At 43.1% G+C, this 21426-nt stretch overlaps 1 protein-coding gene across 1 annotated transcript in view; it reads left to right on the forward strand.

Moving 5' to 3' along the window:
- Nucleotides 1-349: 349 nt before the first annotated feature.
- The window catches only part of abcg1 (ATP-binding cassette, sub-family G (WHITE), member 1), a 30120-nt gene continuing 9043 nt past the window's right edge, over nucleotides 350-21426 (forward strand). Inside the window, exons 1-9 of the mRNA XM_028573782.1 lie at nucleotides 350-587; nucleotides 10056-10173; nucleotides 10978-11110; nucleotides 11519-11569; nucleotides 11645-11790; nucleotides 13046-13169; nucleotides 13789-13903; nucleotides 15130-15266; nucleotides 18233-18334. Of these exons, the coding sequence (XP_028429583.1) occupies nucleotides 365-587; nucleotides 10056-10173; nucleotides 10978-11110; nucleotides 11519-11569; nucleotides 11645-11790; nucleotides 13046-13169; nucleotides 13789-13903; nucleotides 15130-15266; nucleotides 18233-18334 (1149 nt within the window). The 5' untranslated portion in view covers nucleotides 350-364. The remainder of the gene's footprint in view (nucleotides 588-10055; nucleotides 10174-10977; nucleotides 11111-11518; nucleotides 11570-11644; nucleotides 11791-13045; nucleotides 13170-13788; nucleotides 13904-15129; nucleotides 15267-18232; nucleotides 18335-21426) is intronic.

The raw sequence follows: 21426 nt of genomic DNA on the forward strand, positions 1-21426 counted from the left end.
GTACATGTACTTGTGTGTATGTGTACGTGTACTTGTGTGTATGTGTATATGTACTTGTGTGTATGTGTACGTATACGTGTACTTGTGTGTATTTTTACGTATGCGTGTACTTGTGTGTATGTGTATATCTAATTGTGTGTATGTGTACGTATACGTGTACTTGTGTGTACGGGTACATGTACTTGTGTGTGTGTACGTGTACGTGTGTGTACGTGTACTTACTTGTACTTGTATACTTTTACTTGTGTGTGTGTGTGTGTGTGTGTGTGTGTGTGTGTGTGTGTGTGTGTGCTTAACGTTAACAGTGGTTATAACCCAGATCCTTTTTCTGAACCCCCAGAACACCAACGGGCCCCCAGACCTCATGTTGGACCCGCGGACGGTGTGCGTCTGTATGGACGAAGTGGCGAGCCAGCGGCCGGCAGGCAGCCAGCAGACGCCGCTGCTGCACGGATACTTAAAGAAGGTGGACAACAACCTGACGGAGGCCCAGAGGTTCTCCTCGCTGCCACGTAGACCGGCCGTCAACATCGAGTTCAGGGACATCTCGTACTCCGTCAGGGAGGGGTCCTGGTGGAGAAAGAAAGGTACCGAGACCACCAGGGGGACACGCAATCCGCAGAAGCAGAATTTCGCAGATTTTAAACAAATATAAACAAAAAACTCTGAATGTTAAAGGGATACGCCACCGTATCCCACCTATCTACAGCTAGGGGAGACCCCACCTATCTACAGCTAGGGGAGACCCCACCTATCTACAGCTAGAGGAGACCCCACCTATCTACAGCTAGGGGAGACCCCACCTATCTACAGCTAGAGGAGACCCCACCTATCTACAGCTAGAGGAGACCCCACCTATCTACAGCTAGGGGAGACCCCACCTATCTACAGCTAGGGGAGACCCCACCTATCTACAGCTAGAGGAGACCCCACCTATCTACAGCTAGAGGAGACCGTGATAAGAACTATTTCAACAAACGGTGGCGTAGCCCTTTAACACATCTACACCCCAAGCACAGAAGCAGTTCTCTAAATTCTGCAGATCTTCATTCACTGGATCACCGCTGAACACTGGGTCTGATAATTACCTCATTATCGATATATATATTATATAATCGCCAGCTTAAGATCAAACATGTAACTTTTTCAGCCGTAAAATGTCTAAAAACCTCTCAACTTATGGTTCTATATGTTGTTGGGTTTGTTTGTTTTATTTGGATCCCCATTAGCTTCAGCATAAGCTAAAGGCTATTCTTCCAACATCACCTTACACACCATACGCACAAAGACATTACTTCACATCACACAACATTTGACAATACAAATCATATTTTACAGTTAACGCAATTACAATAAAAAAAATAAAAAGAATTAAAAAAATCTATAAATAAAATTACATATTTTTTTAAATAGATCTATTTAAAAAAAAAAAAGATATAACGAAAAGCCCTATAACAGAATCTCTTTAAATTGATATTAAATATTGAAATCTCTTTGACTTTGACTTTGGGTCAGTGCACTTTTATTATCCCGAAAGTTACCAACAAAAATAACAGACTTGATTTGTGGACTGCCGTTTTGAAGCCTTGAGTTTGGCGATATGGCCGTTGCCGGGGCGGGTGACGCGGCCAAGCCAGTGTTGTTTATGGTTCCAATAGCGCTGCGCTAAGATAAATGCTAAAGAGCGAAAGTTGCAGCGTTGTGGTCATCTGCCAGAAACCATCAGAAATTTACATATGAAGTATTGGAGTAAATGTACTGGGTTACCTTCCTCTTGTTCTATTTTTATTTCAGGGTTTTCCTTCCTTGTGTGTGTGTGTGTGTGTGTGTGTGTGTGTGTGTGTGTATTGGATTATCGGGCTGTAATCTATTAATCTCAGCAGGTCTCCTGCTAAAAATAATAGCTGCAGGCCAGATTAGAAGCAACGCCGAGAGAAAATAAACAAAACCACCTTCACTGTATTCTCAATCACATTAGAAGGGAAATGTTTGGGTCCCGCGTTAAATTAGTTTTTGACATATCACAAATAAATTTCTAATCAAATCCACGTAGGGACGAACTAACTTTAACACAAGTTCGTTGTTGTTCGTGTCCCCATGTAAAACTAAAAGTTTTTTACATAACTTATCTTAATGTCTGTATGTAACGTAACTTGCCTACTTATTTTAACCAAAACCATTCCCTTTTTCTAAACCTAACCTAAGTAGTTTTGTTTCAATTCACAACGTTAACGACATGTTTAAAACTATGTACTTTTCACAACGTGCGCCTCATGAACGGGTTTTCAGATCTCCTATGAAAATTACTGGTGGCCGGTCGCATGACAGTTAAGTTTAGTGGAGAAAAGGTGACTCTGAGCCGGGTACAGAGCACCCTGAGGGGAAGGTCCTTTCAGCGTTAAGTTTAGCTGACAAAGGTGAGCGTCATGCGGCCATGACAGTTAAGTTTAGACACCAAAACAACTAGTTAAGATAAGAAAAAAGATCTTGATTTGGGTTAAAACACCGTTCCCCTTAACCCTTGTGTTGTCTTTGGGTCAAAGTTGACCCGTTTTCTAAATTTCTATAACCCTAACCCTACCTAATTTTATTTACCCAAAAATAACACGGATGGATGATTTCTTACAACTCAAAACTTATTGACCATGAATTCCAAAAAATTATTGTAAAACTAACAATAAGTTGGTGTGTGATTGTTGTTTTTAGTAGTCTAGTGAAAAGAAGCATTCAACGGCAAAAAAGTGCCAAAAATTTTGAAAAAAGTGTTGAAAAAAGGGACAAAAATGTCAGAAAATGTATTGATTTTCAGTTTTGGCGCGGGAGGACCTGCGTTCATAGTCCAATGGTAGACAACACCAGGGTTAAGAAGTACTCCGATGACATGAACAACATCTTCTTAACTTCTACCTTTTCTTTGTTTATGATATTTAATGTGCGTTTGGATTAATGGCTAGGGCCAGGGTCAGGGGTCAGCTATGCTAGGGTTAGGGTTAGGGGTTAGGGTTAGGGCTAGTTAAAACTGGCAGTCATAATTATACGTGCCGTTAGTGCATATACAACAACTATCTGACATTTTGGCTACAGTGTGGTAAAAGCTGAGCTGATTCGTTCCCAGATGGTGGAGGGCAGCTTTTTTTCCCCTCCAGGTTGGCGTGGACTGCTGGAACGTCACCTAAAAACTATAAATTAGGGCTGCACATTATATTAATTTTTTTGATTGTCATCGCGATATCAACTGGGGCAAAGACACTTAGAGATATTTTGTTTTAGTTGAAATAAAATATCAGCAGAAAACTGCACTTTAAATTCAATTTTTTTTTAGTGCTGCCTTTTATATTTAATTCAATGTTGAATTTGTTCAATAGAGCAAGGGTCTTTGTTTTTCAGGCCAAGGACCCCTTAGCTAAAAGAAAGACGGAGCAGGGACCCCCACCAAATTGAGTTGAAATTGTGTTGCATATTAAACTGGGCCTACTGTAACGTGTGGGCAGCCTAAAGCCTCTATACATACTGTTTTATGTTGCATACAATACTAAGTTATTAAAATAATAATTAACATATTTGTATCTTTATACATCATGTTTTAATGTTAAACATACATGTGGCACAGTGAATCCTTAAAGCTTAACGGTATCTGTGGATGGCTACCTTAGTGGCTACCACAATGTTGTGTAAATGTAAACGCTCCCGTTGACCTCGGCTCAAATTTGACCCATTTTCAAAAAGTTTCTACATCAGAAATTTGGGTTTCTTTCAACCAAATTGTCAAAAAAATAACGTGGATGGTTCCATAGAACGCTCTTCATAAATAAAATAATGATCAGTTACCTACTTTCATTGAATTTGGGTGTTTTAATACATTTTATAGCATTTGAAAAAACTAATTGATAAAAGAACTTTGAATAAAGTGTCAAAAATCACTCAAAACTTGGAAAAAGGTAACAATCGACAAAATCATCGCAAATAGTGACAAAAAACTTGGAAAAAACTGATCAAAACAAGAATTTTGACCCAGAAAAACTAAAAGTGGCCTGGTCATCAAGAAGACAACACAAGGGTTAAAAACAAATCACAAATATGGAGATTTATGCTAAAAATTGTGAATTTCCCCTCACGGGATAAATAAAGGCATTCTTCTTCTTCTTCTAATAATATGTTGGACTCATGTTTATGTAAATTTTCAGACATATTACCTTTTGAAACGTTTTTTATAGAGTTAAACAATAACTTGGGGCCCCCCTGAAGTAACTCTAAATATCTGCATTTATTGCAAGTAATGTTGTTATCGTGATATTCAACAACACTATGGCATATTTTCCTCATATCGTGCAGCCCTACTATGAATACAGGACGATAAGAAATCCAACCTCAGTGTGAGTTACGTTCCACTGTTGTTGTATTCGGTGTGTAAAGAAAGCCTCCGATTGCTCTTTGTTCCTGTTCATATCCGAGTTTCCCTGGGAACAGGGTGAGGAGTCGTTCACACCTGTTCACCTGAAAGGAACTCCTCCTCCTCCTCCTTATGATCAAATGACGTCCGAGTTTAACCCTCCTGTTCACCTCGGGTCAAATTTGACCCGTTTTCAAAGTTTATAGATCCTATATTTGGGTTTCTTTTAACCAAATTGTCCCAAAATAACATGGATGGTTCCATAAGACGCTCTTCTTAAAGAAAATTAAGGATCAGATCTCTATTTTCATAGAATTTTGGGTGTTGTATCCAATTTTATAGCATTATTATCCTGACTAAACTTTGACAGATCTGTGATCATCCATTACCTTCATTCCTCTGATCTTAACCATTAGTCCAAATCATTCATAATTTCTGCTTATAAATGAGGTTTATTGACCAGGAATTCCAAAAATAAGTGTAAAACTAGTGCTAACTAGGGTGGTGATGGTGCAGTGGATATGACACGTGCCTTTGGTGTGGGAGACCTGGGTTCGATTCCCACTGCCATACATCAACCAATGTGTCCCTGAGCAAGGCACTTAACCCCTAGTTGCTCCAGAGGTGTGTGACCTCTGACATATATAACAATTGTAAGTCGCTTTGGATAAAATGGTCAGCTAAATGTCAAGTAATGTAAAATAAATAGGTCTAGTGGTGAATATACTGGTGTTAATGGGAAAAAGTGCCAGAAATGTTGAAATAAGCAACAAAAAACGTATAAACAGTGTCTAAAAGAGTTAATATTGACCCGGGAGGACAACACAAGGCTTAAGGTGGCGGACAGATGCATTGTGGGTTTTCCTGAAGTGCAGTTAAAGAGGTAACTGCAGTTCATTGGCACTAATCTGCCACTGAGATGACTGTCGTCTCCAAACGTTAGCGATATAAATAAATGTTCCTGTCAACGCTGAGGGACAAGAGAACCCTCCCAACTTCCTCTTCCTCCACCTGTTTCTATCTTTCTCCATCTTCCTCTTCCTCCATGGGTTTCTGTCCCAGGAAGCTTGTAAATGCTGCAAAAAAATACTCATATTAAAAGAACTTCTTTGTTACGCAGAGGGACATTATCGCACTCGCTCTGCTGACTGGCTTCTACCTTGGGTTCCCCGAGCTCGGTCTGAACTTGGAAAAAACAGCTTTTAACGCTTGTGCTGTCTTCCTGTCGACTGTGCACTTGTTGTCCTCCCGGGTCAAAATAAAAAAAAAACTTTTTGACACACTTTCTGACATTTATATCCCTTTCTTCGACACTTTTGATGCTTTTTTCTATGTTTTTGATTCTTTTGTTACCCAGCCACCAAACACCACTAACACCAAGTTATTACCACTAGGTTTACACTTATTTTGGGAATTCATGGACAATAATCCCCTTTTGTAGGAAATTATACCTAATTTTTGAGTTAAAAAAGCAGAAATAATGAAATATTTAGACTAATATAAGAGGATTGTATGTTGATGGATAATCAGAGACTTCAAAGACTCTAAGTTTAGTCAGAATATAAAGTTATGAAACCATTTCAACTCTTTTGAAATGCCAGAACTTGAATAAAACATCAAAAATTCTTTAAAAATATTGATCATGAATTGCACGTGCATTAAAGAGCATTTATTGTATGGAACCCATCACATTTTTGGGTAATTTTTATTAAAAAAAAAATTCTGATTTGGAAATTTTGAAAACGTGTCAAATTGGACCCGAGGACAACATGTGGGTTAACATTAGTGCATCTGACTCCTAGAACACATTGCAGCACTTCCTTAAAATCACCTCACTGGTACCTTATTAGAAAATATAGAAATCTGGTGTTAAAGGTCATTACATCACATATTATGCTTTTTGTATTTTCTATCATATCTACAATGTTATGTCAGATTTTCATGTCAAATAATGTCATATTCAAATAATGAGATAAATGTATTTTAGAGAAATACCCGTGAGCTAAAACGTAAAACCAAAGTTTTTGTTACTTTTTTCAACGTAAGGATGTATTTTACAGCCAGAAAGGCATTACACAGTAACGCAGTTTTGACACTTTTAATGTTTTTGTTGCTTTTTTCAGTGTTTTTAAAGCTTTTTTTAATGTTTTTAATGCTTTTTTTAATTACTAAAGTAAAATAATCATCTTAAATCTTCACAGCTTTCGCATCACATGAATTATCAGCAGTGAAACAAATGCTCTTGAAGAGGTTTCTTTCTTTTCTGTCTTGACTTGGACTGACTGTCGCTCATTTGGACTCGGCCTTGACTTGGTCTCACCGGCTCCTCGGTCTTGAACTTGTCTTGGACTTGACAAACGTGGTCTTGACTCCAGCGCTGGTAATCCTGCAGCGAAGGTTACTGTCGGCCAGAGAGAGTGACCCAGATTGGATCAGATTAAACGTGATAATCTCGTTAAAGAGCGTTGAGCAGATAAAGTCTTCAGTGGTTTCTGCCGGCCAACATCATCAGCCTTTTTGCTTTGGTTTGGTTTTATTGGTTTGCACACATTCATGCAGCTGGCCAGTAGTTATCTGTCCGTGAATCTGGGGGGCGGAGCTTCTGAAGGGGGGTAGCATTTGTTTGGCAGTTGTCTTCAAAGATCCACAATCGTGTCGCTTACTGCACCTTTAACAGCTGTCTTGTCTTATCTTGGTCCTCTCTGGTTTGTTGTTTTGTTCATGCTCTGTTTTGTTGGGAGCGTGCCTATGTTCCCACAGCCCTATGTTTCCACAGTTCTAAGATGTTTTTCCAAAATTAGGCCCTATGTTCCCACATTTCCTTTTGCATAAATATGTATTAGATTGTATCCCTCTTTCTCCCAATCTGGTAGCCAATCACACCCAAGCTATTATCCATTAGCAATGGACTACAGATTGAATGTAACCCTAACCCTAACACAGGGCCTAATTTTAAGAAAGATCTTAGAAATATGGGAACATAGGGCTGTGGGACCATAGGGCTGTGGGAACATAGGGCTGTGGGACCATAGGGCTGTGGGAACATAGGGCTGTGGGACCATAGGGCTGTGGGACCATAGGGCTGTGGGACCATAGGGCTGTGGGAACATAGGGCTGTGGGACCATAGGGCTGTGGGACCATAGGGCTGTGGGAACATAGGGCTGTGGGAACATAGGGCTGTGGGAACATAGGGCTGTGGGACCATAGGGCTGTGGGACCATAGAGCTGTGGGACCATAGGGCTGTGGGAACATAGGGCTGTGGGACCATTGGGCTGTGGGAACATAGGGCTGTGGGGCCATAGGGCTGTGGGACCATTGGGCTGTGGGAACATAGTGCTGTGGGACCATAGGGCTGTGGGACCATTGGGCTGTGGGAACATAGGGCTGTGGGACCATAGGGCTGTGGGAATATAGGGCTGTGGGACCATTGGGCTGTGGGAACATAGGGCTGTGGGAACATTGGGCTGTGGGACCATTGGGCTGTGGGAACATAGGGCTGTGGGAACATTGGGCTGTGGGAACATAGGGCTGTGGGACCATAGGGCTGTGGGAACATTGGGCTGTGGGAACATAGGGCTGTGGGACCATAGGGCTGTGGGAACATTGGGCTGTGGGAACATAGGGCTGTGGGACCATTGGGCTGTGGGAACATAGGGCTGTGGGAACATAGGGCTGTGGGAACATTGGGCTGTGGGACCATTGGGCTGTGGGAACATAGGGCTGTGGGAACATTGGGCTGTGGGAACATAGGGCTGTGGGACCATAGGGCTGTGGGAACATTGGGCTGTGGGAACATTGGGCTGTGGGAACATAGGGCTGTGGGACCATAGGGCTGACCCCGTTTTGTTGCTGATCTTTTTGCTTCTTGTTTTGTGCTAAGTTCAGCTTTGGTTGTAATGTCCTTGTTTTTTTTTCTTTGTATTTTAAAAAAGCCATTTTTTAACATCGAAGGAAGGGAACTACCGATAAATGCATCTGGCATTTTTAACCCATGCAAAATCATGCATTTTATTGATTTGCAATGTCCCATTTCATAAATGAACTGAATTGAAATGAATTGAAAGAGAAAGAGTGGATGCTGGAGAGATCAGAAACTCGTGGTCACTAAAACTTAATTTACAGCACACACAAAAATAATTACAACTAAAACTCAGTTTGGCGAAAATAGAATAACAAGAATATTTATCAGGCTCAACAAAATTATGACAATAAAAGTATGAAATATCAAAACTTACAGCAAAGTTAGGGGATTTAGATAATAAAAGCCGAAGAAAGCTTCAACATTTTTATGATTAATCATGAAATGTTGAGTTGTTAAGTGACTCATCTGATATTTTTTATTTATTTTTAAGTAGGGCTGCACAATGTTTTTTTTTATTGTCATCGCGATATCAACTGGTGCAATAAACACATCGCTAAAGGCTGCAACATATCGGCAAAGACATTCAAAGATTTTTTTGTGTTATTTGAAAGAAAATATCAGCAGAAAACTGCACTTTAAAATGTAACTGCCATTCTTTTTTTACTGCTGCCTTTTATGTTAATTACAATGTTCAATTTTTTCAATAAAAGAAAGTTGGAAATGATTTCCTTTCATTAGTTTTAAAGCAACATTAGAGAACTTTGGGCCCCCTACAGGTTGGAAGTGGAATTGTCCATTACATTTCATTACATTCTGCAAGTTTGCCAGATCCGGTAGCGCGAGCTGTAGTTCCAATAAGACAACCTGTAGGGGGACCGAAGAGGGAAAAGTTCTCTAGTGTTGCTTTAAATTCAACAAGCAGTTTGATGTATTTTAACAAAATACTGAAAGCAGCAGAACTGAGAACACTTTAATATCTGATTATTTATCAGATATATATCGATATCACGATAACCATCCTTAGTGCATAACTGAGGAGTTTTGTTTGGCGCTGATCGTTTGTGTTGCTGAACATTTGGACATTATTTTAATCTGATTTGACTAGTTTTTTTCTCACACAAGATTTGTATTTATTTACTTTTAGTTTAAAAAGCAACATCCTCAGTTGGTTGTCTTAATTGGTCCACAAACTATTTAAAAATAATTCTGTGATCAGCGTGAGAAAACTCATGAACAGCCAATCAATAATCTGAACAAGACTGTTAGGGCTGCAACTAACGATTCTCTTCATGGTGGTTTAATGTGTGGCTTGTGTTCTCGATGAGTTGTTTGGTCTCTAAAATGCGGATCAGTGTTTCCCGAAGCCAAAGATGATGTCCTCAAATGTCTCGTTTTGTCCACAACTCAAAGATATTCAGTTTACTGTCCCAGAGGAGAGAAGAAACTAGAACATATTCACATTTTACAAGCTGACATCACACAAGTTGACCGTTTTTTACATAAAAACATGACTCCAACTTATTAATCGATTACCAAAATAGTTGGGGATTAATTTAATAGTTGACGACTAATCTATAATCGTTGCAGCTGTAGTAAGAAGTTAATCTTTCTCTCAAATGCTTTTCCAGGAGAAAGTTGTGACTGACGGGGTTCAGGTGTGTTCAGGTGTCAGATTCATGTGAAACCAGACGGAGAATAAAACCTCCAAACTGATGTGAAACCCGACTCGAGAACTCAGGACAAAGAGCGGTCCTTCGAGTGGCTGGGAACCTGCAGACTGATTGTTTCTTTTCTGTCTCAGGTTACAAAACTCTGCTGAAAGGGATCTCTGGGAAATTCACCAGCGGGGAGCTAGTGGCCATCATGGGGCCCTCAGGGGCCGGGAAGTCCACCCTCATGAATATCCTGGCCGGGTACAGGTGGGTACCGGTCTGCTGAAGTCTGATTCAGTCAGATCTGTGGCTTTGAATGTGAATATTTATTAGGGGTCGACCAGTTAGCCGCCTGGCTACTTATTGGTGCAGATAGTTGGCAATTTGCAGATTATCTGTCTCAGTGTTTTATTTTACAGATAACCGCTAAGGTTATTTCATTACAAAGTATGCTACTTGTGTCCCTCCCTCTGGTCTGGTTACACTCATGATGAAACCTGGTTTCAGAATAATGACAGTTAGAGAGCAATTAGATACAACATAGGATGAAGGCTCTACAGCATGGCTTTTCAATTATAAATTTAGTTGGGCCAGATTTTAAAACCATGAAATGTAGATGGGCTGTTTCCGCCAGACGCACAGCAGACGGGAGCTCCCCGATCTTCAGCAATATATCGCCATCTGGTCTACTTTCTCTGCGTGCAACGAGCGAATCTGCCAAAAAAAACAACCTGATACTCTATTATAAGTGATAAAAGATAACCTATGTTATATATGATATATAAATTATCTGATTCTGCTCATCAGCCATTCATTTATTCATCAGAGTCCTGTGAAACCAATGTGAGGAGTTAGAGCGACCTTCAGTGGCAGAGACGAGAACTGACCTGAAGTTAAACTAAAGACTCACATTCAAGTCTAAAATATTTATTAAAACTACTTATTTTGTTCTATTTTAGTGTAATCCTTTTGCATGTAGTGATCTTTTTGTATTTAGTGTTTTTGGGTGGAGCATTGTTTGACTTTTGATTTATATGTATAACATATGTATATATCTATATGTGTACGCAGAGAGACGGGGATGAAGGGAGAGATCCTGATCAACAGTCAGCCCAGAGACCTGCGCTCCTTTAGGAAGGTTTCCTGTTACATCATGCAGGACGACATGCTGCTGCCTCACCTCACCATACAGGAAGCCATGATGGTACAGGAAGTAATCTGATCCTTTACTGCAGTAAACGTACTCGCAACGACTCCCAAAGACTCATAAGGACTCCCTATGGCTCCCAACAACTCCCTATGGCTCCCAACGACTCCCTATGGCTCCCAACGACTCCCTGCAACTACAAATGGCCCTCTACGACTCCCAATGACTCCCTATGACTCCCTATGACTCTCAACAGCCCGATAGGACTCCCAACAACTCGCAACACCCCCTACAACTCCCAACGACTCACTACGCATGCCTATGACTTCCCATGTCTCTCAATGGCCCCTTATTACTCTTTATGGCCCCCTACGACTCCCAAATACTCCCAACAACTTCCAACGACTCCCATGTGATTCTCGTATCCAGGATCTGGGCCGTCACTGATGAATCTTGTCTCTGCAGGTTTCAGCCAACCTGAAGCTGCAGGAGAAGGCGGAGGCTCGCAGAGAGATGGTGAGTTCTGATCCCCGACTACTTCCTGCTCGTATACATGGATGTCAGAGGTGTAAGCAGACTGTGTGTGTTCAGGTGCGGGAGATCCTGATGGCTCTGGGTTTACTGGACTGTGCTAAGACCAGGACATCTCACCTGTCGGGGGGTCAGAGGAAGAGGCTGGCCATCGCTCTGGAGCTCGTCAATAATCCTCCGGTCATGTTCTTCGATGAACCCACTAGGTCAGTAAACCTCAGAGTGAAGTTTAGTCTTTCACAAAAGTGTATTTTACCTGTTTTATGCCACTTTGACTTTTGTAGTGAAATTTGATTTTTCAAAAGTGAAATGTAACCTGTGATTTGGATCTGCTCCAAAATGTTATGGGTTCTTCTTTGGCCCATGCTACACCCTTTCACCAAGTTTAATGGAAATCAGGCCAAAAGTTTCTTTTCTTTAATCCTGCTGACAGACAAAAAAAACGACAAACCAAAGAGGAAACATGAGCTCCTTGGCAGAGGAATTAACTCTGTTTCCTGAGTCCAGTATTTAAGGATAGAAGGTGTCGTCAGCATGTAGCACAGATTGTAAGTCCTTGTGTGACTCAACGTTCTCTATAAATAACCCTGGCTGCTGTCGGAGCTCAGACTTTTCACCTGTCCTCTCACACAACAGCTGTGTCCTGATTCACTCCATCTACTCTTTATCTCAACGGTTTCAGTCATTCACGACTGGAGGTCCGAACATGGACTGAGGTTTCCTTTTTACAGCTATTCAAAAGCTGTTTCCTTGTACATAGATGTGTTTGTATGTGAAAGCTGCCCATTCCAGGTTAGAAAAAAACACTATGGGTTATTTGCATTTTGTTTAACAAATCACAATCATTTTGGGCAGTGCTAAGCTCTGGACCCAGTGACGGTGGCTCTGCACCATGCAAAAGTAAATGCCACTTCCAATATTAAATGAAGTGAACTGTTCACACAAGACAGTAACGTGAGCTATTTAAATTAGCTGATACATGGTTAAATCTAATTTGCTCTTAGCAGTGTATCGCTGTGTGTACTTCGTCAACAGCAATCCCACCAATGGGTCCCAAAATGTCCCAGTTAGAGAGTAAGTGCTGTAAACATATTCTTTGTAAATCTGTGCAATCATTACCCGAAAGAACCAAGCAGGCCTGCCTTGTTACACCATCCAAATGTTCTTCAAAACTTGACATTGTCAGTGTGTAGCTTACTAGCTCGAAGTTTGTTGTACACACAGAGTGCAGACTCAGGCTTTATTCTGGAAAATAATGGCTTGCACTTAGATACAAATCATCAGTCAACCTCTCATAATGGGTTTACTTTTCTTTTGTAATAGCTTTTTCAGTCAGAGGTTAAACAACACAGACGGGTGATAGTGGGACTTGCCCACTCCAATGGCTTCAATAGACCTGGCACCAGTAAACAATTCTAATGAGGTACAACTCTTCCTTCTTTCTCTCTCCCCGGGTCTCAGCGGCTTGGACAGCTCGTCCTGTTTCCAGGTGGTCTCTCTGCTGAAAGCTCTGGCTCAGGGAGGACGGACCGTCATCTGCACCATCCACCAACCCAGTGCCAAACTGTTTGAACTCTTTGACAAGGTCCTCACACACACACACACACACACACACACACACACACACACACACACACACACACACACACAGAATTATAGGTTTAATGAATAATATCTGGGTTATAAGGACTGTTAATATTAATCAACACAAGCAATCATACACAGCAGAACCCCTGTAAATCTGATGGATTGAGATATGGATGTGATCTCACACAACCCCACTTTAAAACATCTGAACTATCCAAAACTGAATCCTCAGTTTTATTAGGGTTGCAACTAACTAATCATTATGGATTAATGGGTGGATTATTATCTGGATTAATGGTAAATGATACATTATTTTGGTCTATAAAATGTCAGAAAATGGTAAAAGTGTGGATCAGTGTTTCCCAAAGCCCACAACTCAAAACATATTCAGTTTACTGTCACAGAGGAGAGAAGAAACTAGAAAATATTTACATTTAACAAGCTGACATCACACAAGTATGACTTTATTTTCATAAAAAATGACTGAAACTGATTAATCGATTATTCTAGTTCCATGTTCTGCTACGTATTTTTTACTCTCACTGCGGTAAAGGATCTGAATACTCACGCTTTATCATATTTTTATGGTAACACTTGTTATTATGTGTGTGTTGTAGCTGTACGTGCTGAGTCAGGGTCAATGTATCTACAGAGGGAAAGTCTGCAGTCTGGTTCCCTACCTGAGAGAGCTCGGACTCAACTGCCCCACCTACCACAACCCGGCCGACTTCGGTGAGATCCTCGGCCCTCGTATCTCTATCTGGTTCACATGTTTTACCTGTGTTTACAGGTGACGGAAAGATATTTCTGTTGAACGCAGCAGGATGTTTGATCTTAATTGTATCTGCATCACAGGACTTAAAGTAACATTTTGTTGTTTGTGTTGTTTTGATTGAACAACGCGTCGACAGCTATTTTCAGGATTTTCCAGAACATTCCCTAAAACCACTCAAATATTGCTTTACCTGACTTGTTATCAGGGTTAATGCTAATAAATAACTTTTCTAACTTATTTAAGTCGCTTAAAAGCCGAGACACACTAAGCCGATAATTGGCCGTCTGACAGTCTGGCGAGGTCGGTGACTCGAGTCTGTTCGGTGTGTTCCGTGCCATAGTCCATCCGAGGGGCCGTTGGCCTTCATTTTGGCCGATTTGACGTATATAATCGGCGGGGCGGGCACTGCCGGCAGTCGGACTCAATGACCCATCTGATTGGTGGAGAGCTAACCAGGAAACAGGAAGCAGGATGAGCATGACTAGAGTCTCTCAAAATCTGAGGAAAATCTTTTAAACTGACCTTTGTTGATCTGAAATGAAGACAGATTCAGCAACTGTACGGCCTATTTCTCGCTTAAAATGTTTTCAGAAACACGTTTCGGTGAACTAATTTAGGACAATATGAGATCGTGTTCTGAACGAGCCGCCCTGACAGTCTGGCTTTGAATTTCCGGAGAAACCAGACCCACGTGACACGTTCGTCCAATCAGCTGCCAGTTTTCATTTTGTGGCGACAATACAGATATTTCTACACATGGTTTTCATCATCAAATTGAAGCAGTCAGATATATCTGAACTATTTTTATTGTTTCTACAATATCTTCTAGCAGCGACCGGAAAATCAACAAGCAACATCAGTAGTAGTAGTATAATCTATTATGGTCTGTCATTGCCTCAATGCATGATCGTCCACATCCACATGCGATGCATAATAGAAATGACTAATTTCAACACCAACAAACAGAGCAATAGATGCAACCTGATAGGGGTGGCATGTCTGTTTGTGTCTGTTTTCATCTCTGTAGTCATGTCTGTGATCCTTCAGCATCTCTTCATGATCGTTTGTGGGGGGTCTTTGTGAGTCAGGGCCCCTTGTGCCCAGTAGTCCCATTCAATAATCCTTCTACAAAGTAATTTGTAGTTAGAGCACTTGAGTAAAAGTCCCTGTGGTGTGTGTTCAGTGATGGAGGTGGCGTCTGGAGAACACGGAGATCAAATGGTGCGACTGGTGCGAGCCGTCCAGGACAGGAAGTGTGAGAAGACTGAAGTGAACGGAGACACTCACCTCCACCCGCTCATGTGGCCCCGCACTGAGGAGGTGAAAAACAAACGCACCACACTGTACACTTTAGACAAGTCAGCAGACTGACCAAAGGCCTGTACTACAAAGCAAGATCAACATGCCCTGGATTTATGTCCATTACCTGGCTTCACCCAACCTAACAACCGCGGTCCCGCACAAGCTGTGTCACGACGCTGGTTAACAACTAGTTCAATCAACCCAGGGTTTCCCAATCTGGCGACTTGCGTGTCCATATAAAAGAGGCAGAGTTTGCACCATATGAACAATCGCAAACACGGACATGTCTACCAGAGTCGCATATTTTACACAAGAAGAGCAAACGATAATCCTACAGAAATAAGAAGAACACAGACATGGTTTTACAGGCAAAACACAACTCAGTCGCTGCTTCCTTACTCAGGAAGGAAAGCTGCAAAAGCTGCAAAAATTTAAAATGCTGTGAATGCATAAATTCATCCGTGTGGATGGCCCTAAAATCTGACCATAATTACGCTTGTGCATTCCACAAACTTTAAGTTGCAACCCTGGCAGTTAAGTGATCTTGGGAGCAAATCATATCTTATATATACAGTATGTAAAAACATAATTCCAACTGATGTGCGTATTTGCAATAACAGCTCAAGAAGCTGATAAACATCCTTAATTCCCTCCGCCTACCATGGCAATTTAACCCGACAACAAGTGATCCACCATCGTGATACACAAAACCGTCAGTTGAACCTGAAGTTACCTCGGTAACCCCAAACCTTGCTTCGTAGTACAGGCCTCAGTTCTCCCACAGGATGAGGAAACGTTTTTTAAATTAAAACATTTATTGGGCTGACACAAACCACAAAGTATATCAAACAAAAAACATGTACATAAAAGTACCAATTGAATGATCTCATAGTTGGAATATTTCAAATTCAGCAGGAAGTTACTGTAAACAGAAATATTTGAAAACATATCTTTTCTGTTTGTCTGTTATTTAAACAGTTTTAATTATATTAATTATATTAAAATATATTAAAACTTTGAGGATTACTCCAAATATAGACCTTAGTTAAATTTATTTGTTATAATGGCTAATTTTGGACTTTGTTTCTGATATTTCACATGATATTTGAATAATTTAGGGATATTTTTGTTATTGATTAATTTACAGATGTTTTTCTTAATAATCATGTGGGTCAGCAAAATTGTGAAATTCTTGAAACAATTTGTTTTATCTGACCGACAATTTCAAAAACACAACATGTGACACCCATGGGCCCACCACCTGTGGGAGGAACCGCTAGGGTCAGGTGCGCTGTCACATGGGTGGCATAATCGTTTCATCTGATCTGAGGCCGTATGTTTTGGACACTCGGGTGAAGAGAGGGGCGGAGCTGTCAACCGATCACCATCTGGTGGTGAGTTGGGTCAGGGGGTGGGGGAAGACTCTGGACAGACCTGGTAAGCCCAAACGTGTAGTGCGGGTAAATTGGGAACGTCTGGAGGAGGCCCCTGTCCGACAGACTTTCAACTCACTCCTCCGGCAGAGCTTTTCGTGCATCCCTGTGGAGGCTGGGGGCATTGAACCCGAGTGGACAATGTTCAAAGTTTCCATTGCTGAAGCTGCGGCGAGGAGCTGTGGTCTTAGGGTCTTAGGTGCCTCAAGGGGCGGTATCCCACGAACACCGTGGTGGACACCGGTTGTCAGGGAAGCCGTCCGACTGAAGAAGGAGTCTTTCCGGGATATGTTATCTCAGAGGACTCCGGAGGCAGTTGCAGGGTACCGAAGGGCCCGAAGGGCTGCAGCCTCTGCCGTTAAAGAGGCAAAGCAGCGGGTGTGGGAGAAGTTTGGAGAAGACATGGAGAAGGACTTTCGGTCGGCACCAAGGTGCTTCTGGAAAACTGTTAGGCACCTCAGGAGGGGGAAGCGGGGAACCATCCAAGCTGTGTACAGTAAGGATGGGACACTGTTGACCTCAACTGAGGAGGTAATAGGGTGGTGGAAGGAGCACTTTGAGGAACTCCTGCGACCTTCAGCACTCACTGGCGGTTGGGATGAGGATCAGCACCTCTAAATCTGAGGCCATGGTTCTCAGCAGGAAACCGATGGAGTGCCTACTCCAGGTAGGGAATGAGTCCTTACCCCAAGTGAAGGAGTTCAAGTACCTTGGGGTTTTGTTCGCGAGTGAGGGGACAATGGAGCGGGAGATTGGTCGGAGAATCTGTGCAGCGGGTGCGGTATTACATTCAATTTATCGCACCATTGTGACGAAAAGACAGATGAGCCAGAAGGCAAAGCTCTTGATCTACCGGTCAGTATTCGTTCCTACCCTCACCTATGGTCATGAAGACTGGGTCATGACCGAAAGAATGAGATCCAGGGTACAAGCGGCCGAAATGGGTTTCCTCAGGAGGGTGGCTGGCGTCTCCCTTAGAGATAGGGTGAGAAGCTCAGTCATCCGTGAGGAGCTTGGAGTAGAGCCGCTGCTCCTTTATGTCGAAAGGAGCCAGTTGAGGTGGTTCAGGCATCTGGTAAGGATGCCCCCTGGGCGCCTCCCTAGGGAGGTGTTCCAGGCACGTCCAGCTGGGAGGAGGTCTCGGGGAAGACCCAGGACTAGGTGGAGGGATTATATCTCCAACCTGGCCTGGGAACGCCTCGGGATCCCCCAGTCGGAGCTGGTTAATGTTGCGCGGGAAAGGGAAGTTTGGGGTCCCCTGCTGGAGCTGCTCCCCCCCGCGACCCGACACCGGATAAGCGGACGAAGATGGATGGATGCAACATGTGACACAATGACAATCAATTAAAAGATCAACTTTCTGTAATTTTCTGCTGATACATAAATAATAAATAAGTCATTTTCAAACCAAAATATCAATATGTATCATGATTTAGTTTAACAGTTTATCAATACAATAATAATCAATACTGTTGGGGTATACTATCAATGAACTGCCTCTTGCTGTAATTTACATCTTTATTTATTGTTTTCCGTCTCTTATTTTCTCAGGAGAGTTCGGCGTCTGAAGGTTGTCACAGTTTCTCGGCCAGCTGCATGACGCAGTTCTCCATCCTGTTCAGGAGAACGTTCCTCAGCATCCTCAGAGACTCTGTGAGAAACCACACACACACACACAGACACACAAACAGAGAAACATATGCATATCTAATTTTATTCTGCCGACGTTTTCGGCCCCATGAGGGATTTTCTTTTTCTTGCTCATGAGAAACCTTCTGGTGCACACAATAAAATATCTTGTGATAGTGAAATAGGGGAAGAGTTACCTCATAATCTTTCAGTTTGTTGATGACACTATCATGTACATTTTGTTGCATTTTCAGGAAGATGAGTAACTCCTCGGCAGCCATTCTGACTGCTACTCAGATTGGTTTTCTTGTGTGCACAAGATACTTTTGCGTGCTCCTGAGACAAGTATCAAGTTTCTCTTGCCCACAAGAAACTTTCATGTGTGAACAAGAAAATAAAATTCCCTGTGTCCTTTCAGGTGCTCCGTAGTCTGTATCGATGATGTTTTATTTATGGCATTTCATTATTGGACGATCCGGCGGCTGTCCTATAGTTTCGGCCGGATATCCGTCCCCTTCCTCTGTCTCTGTGTTGGCGTTCTAACCTCTGGTGGATTTGTGAGGACTATGGTTAACTGCTCCTCAGATCTCTGCAGGGTAAATCCAGACAGCCAGCTAGACTATCTGTCCAATCTGAGTTTTCTGTTGCACAACTAAAACTACTTTTGAACGTACACATGTTCCACCAAAACAAGTTCCTTCCTGAGACTATTTTGCAGAGACATCGTCGCTGCGTCTGGAGCTTAGCACCACCCAAGATGATTGTGATTGGTTTAGAAATGCCAATAAACCACATGGGTGGCAGTGAAAGTCAGGGGCTTCGACAGACCAGACCCGGGCAGCAGATGATGGCCCCGGGTGACGTGGAACGTCACCTCTCTGTGGGGGAAGGAGCCAGAACTGGTGCGGGAGGTGGAGCGTTACCGGTTAGATCTGGTGGGGCTTACCTCTACGCACAGTCTCGGTTCTGGAACCATACTCCTGGATAGGGGTTGGACTCTTTTCTTCTCCGGAGTTGCCCAGGGTGTGAGGCGCCGGGCGGGTGTGGGGATACTCACAAGCCCCCGGCTGAGCGCCGCTACGTTGGAGTTTACCCCAGTGGACGAGAGGGTCGCCTCCCTACGCCTGCGGGTTGTGGGGGGGGGAAAACTCTGACTGTTGTTTGTGCATATGCACAAAACAGGAGTTCGGAGTATTCGGCCTTCTTGGAGACCTTGAATGGAGTCCTGCATGGGGCTCCAGTGGGGGACTCCATAGTTCTGCTGGGGGACTTTAACGCGCACGTGGGCGATGATGGAGACACCTGGAGAGGCATGATTGGGAGAAACGGCCTCCCTGATCTAAACCAGAGTGGTTGTTTGTTGTTGGACTTCTGTGCTAGTCATGGATTGTCTATAACAAACACCATGTTCGAACATAGGGATGCTCATAAGTGTACGTGGTACCAAAGCACCCTAGGCAAAAGGTCAATGATCGATTTTATAATCGTTTCATCTGATCTGAGGCCGTGTGTTTTGGACACTCGGGTGAAGAGAGAGGCGCAGCTGTCAACCGATCACCATCTGGTGGTGAGTTGGGTCAGGGGGTGGGGGAAGACTCTGGACAGACCTGGTAAGCCCAAACGGGTAGTGCGGGTAAATTGGGAACGTCTGGAGGAGGCCCCTGTCCGACAGACTTTCAACTCACACCTCCGGGCGGAGCTTTTCGCATCCCTGTGGAGGCTGGGGGCATTGAACCCGAGTGGACAATGTTCAAAGTTTCCATTGCTGAAGCTGCGGCGAGGAGCTGTGGTCTTAGGGTCTTAGGTGCCTCAAGGGGCGGTAACCCACGAACACCGTGGTGGACACCGGTGGTCAGGGAAGCCGTCCGACTGAAGAAGGAGTCTTTCCGGGATATGTTATCCCAGAGGACTCCGGAGGCAGTTGCATGGTACCGAAGGGCTCGAAGGGCTGCATCCTCTGCCGTGAAAGAGGCAAAGCAGCGGGTGTGGGAGAAGTTTGGAGAAGACATGGAGAAGGACTTTCGGTCGGCACCAAGGTGCTTCTGGAAAACTGTTCGCCACCTCAGGAGGGGGAAGCGGGGAACCATCCAAGCTGTGTACAGTAAGGATGGGACACTGTTGACCTCAACTGAGGAGTTAATAGGGCGGTGGAAGGAGCACTTTGAGGAACTCCTGAATCCGACTAATACGCCCTCTATGTTAGAGGCAGAGCTGGAGGATGATGGGGGATCATTGTCAATTTCCCAGGCGGAAGTCACTGATGTAGTCAAACAACTCCACAGTGGCAAAGCCCCGAGGATTGATGAGATCCATCCAGAAATGCTCAAGGCTCTGGGTGTAGAGGGGCTGTCCTGGTTCACACAACTTAGTCTGAAGGCCATGGTTCTCAGCAGGAAACCGATGGAGTGCCTACTCCAGGTAGGGAATGAGTCCTTACCCCAAGTGAAGGAGTTCAAGTACCTTGGGGTTTTTTATTTATAACCCTACAACTTGTGAATCCTCCTCTACCAAAATTAAGGCTTTTCATTGGCTGTGTTTCTTGATTGGTCTGTTTGAAAGCGTATAAGAAGGTCTCTTCCTGTTTGGAAAATGTATTGACTCCCTGACGAAGGCTTGTATGCCGAAACGCGTCGGAGTACTTTAAGATTTATGATGACTAAGCCATAAATAAAGGCTTTGTATTTTTCTAAAAGAGAGTGCCTTGGAGTTTCCTTTTTGGTTTCTACCTTGGGGTTTTGTTTGCGAGTGAGGGGACAATGGAGCGGGAGATTGGTCGGAGAATCGGCGCAGCGGGTGCTGTATTACATTCAATTTATCGCACCGTTGTGACGAGAACTGACCCAGAAGGCAAAGCTCTCGATCTACCGGTCAGTTTTCGTTCCTACCTTCACCTATGGTCATGAATGCTGGGTCATGGCCTGGGAACGCCTCGGGATGGACGGCCCCAGTTGGAGCTGGTTAATGTGGCAGACGAAGATGGATGGATGGATGGAATAAACCACACATTTTTCTCCCATCCTGGGATGTTGTGTGGACTAGCCAGACCTATAAGACTAGGGCTGGGATATAAACATTGCTTTTACGATTCAAATTGACCTTCATTTGAATGATACAAT

The sequence above is a fragment of the Perca flavescens genome, chromosome 3 (assembly GCF_004354835.1).
Source record: "Perca flavescens isolate YP-PL-M2 chromosome 3, PFLA_1.0, whole genome shotgun sequence".
Taxonomy (NCBI): domain Eukaryota; kingdom Metazoa; phylum Chordata; class Actinopteri; order Perciformes; family Percidae; genus Perca; species Perca flavescens.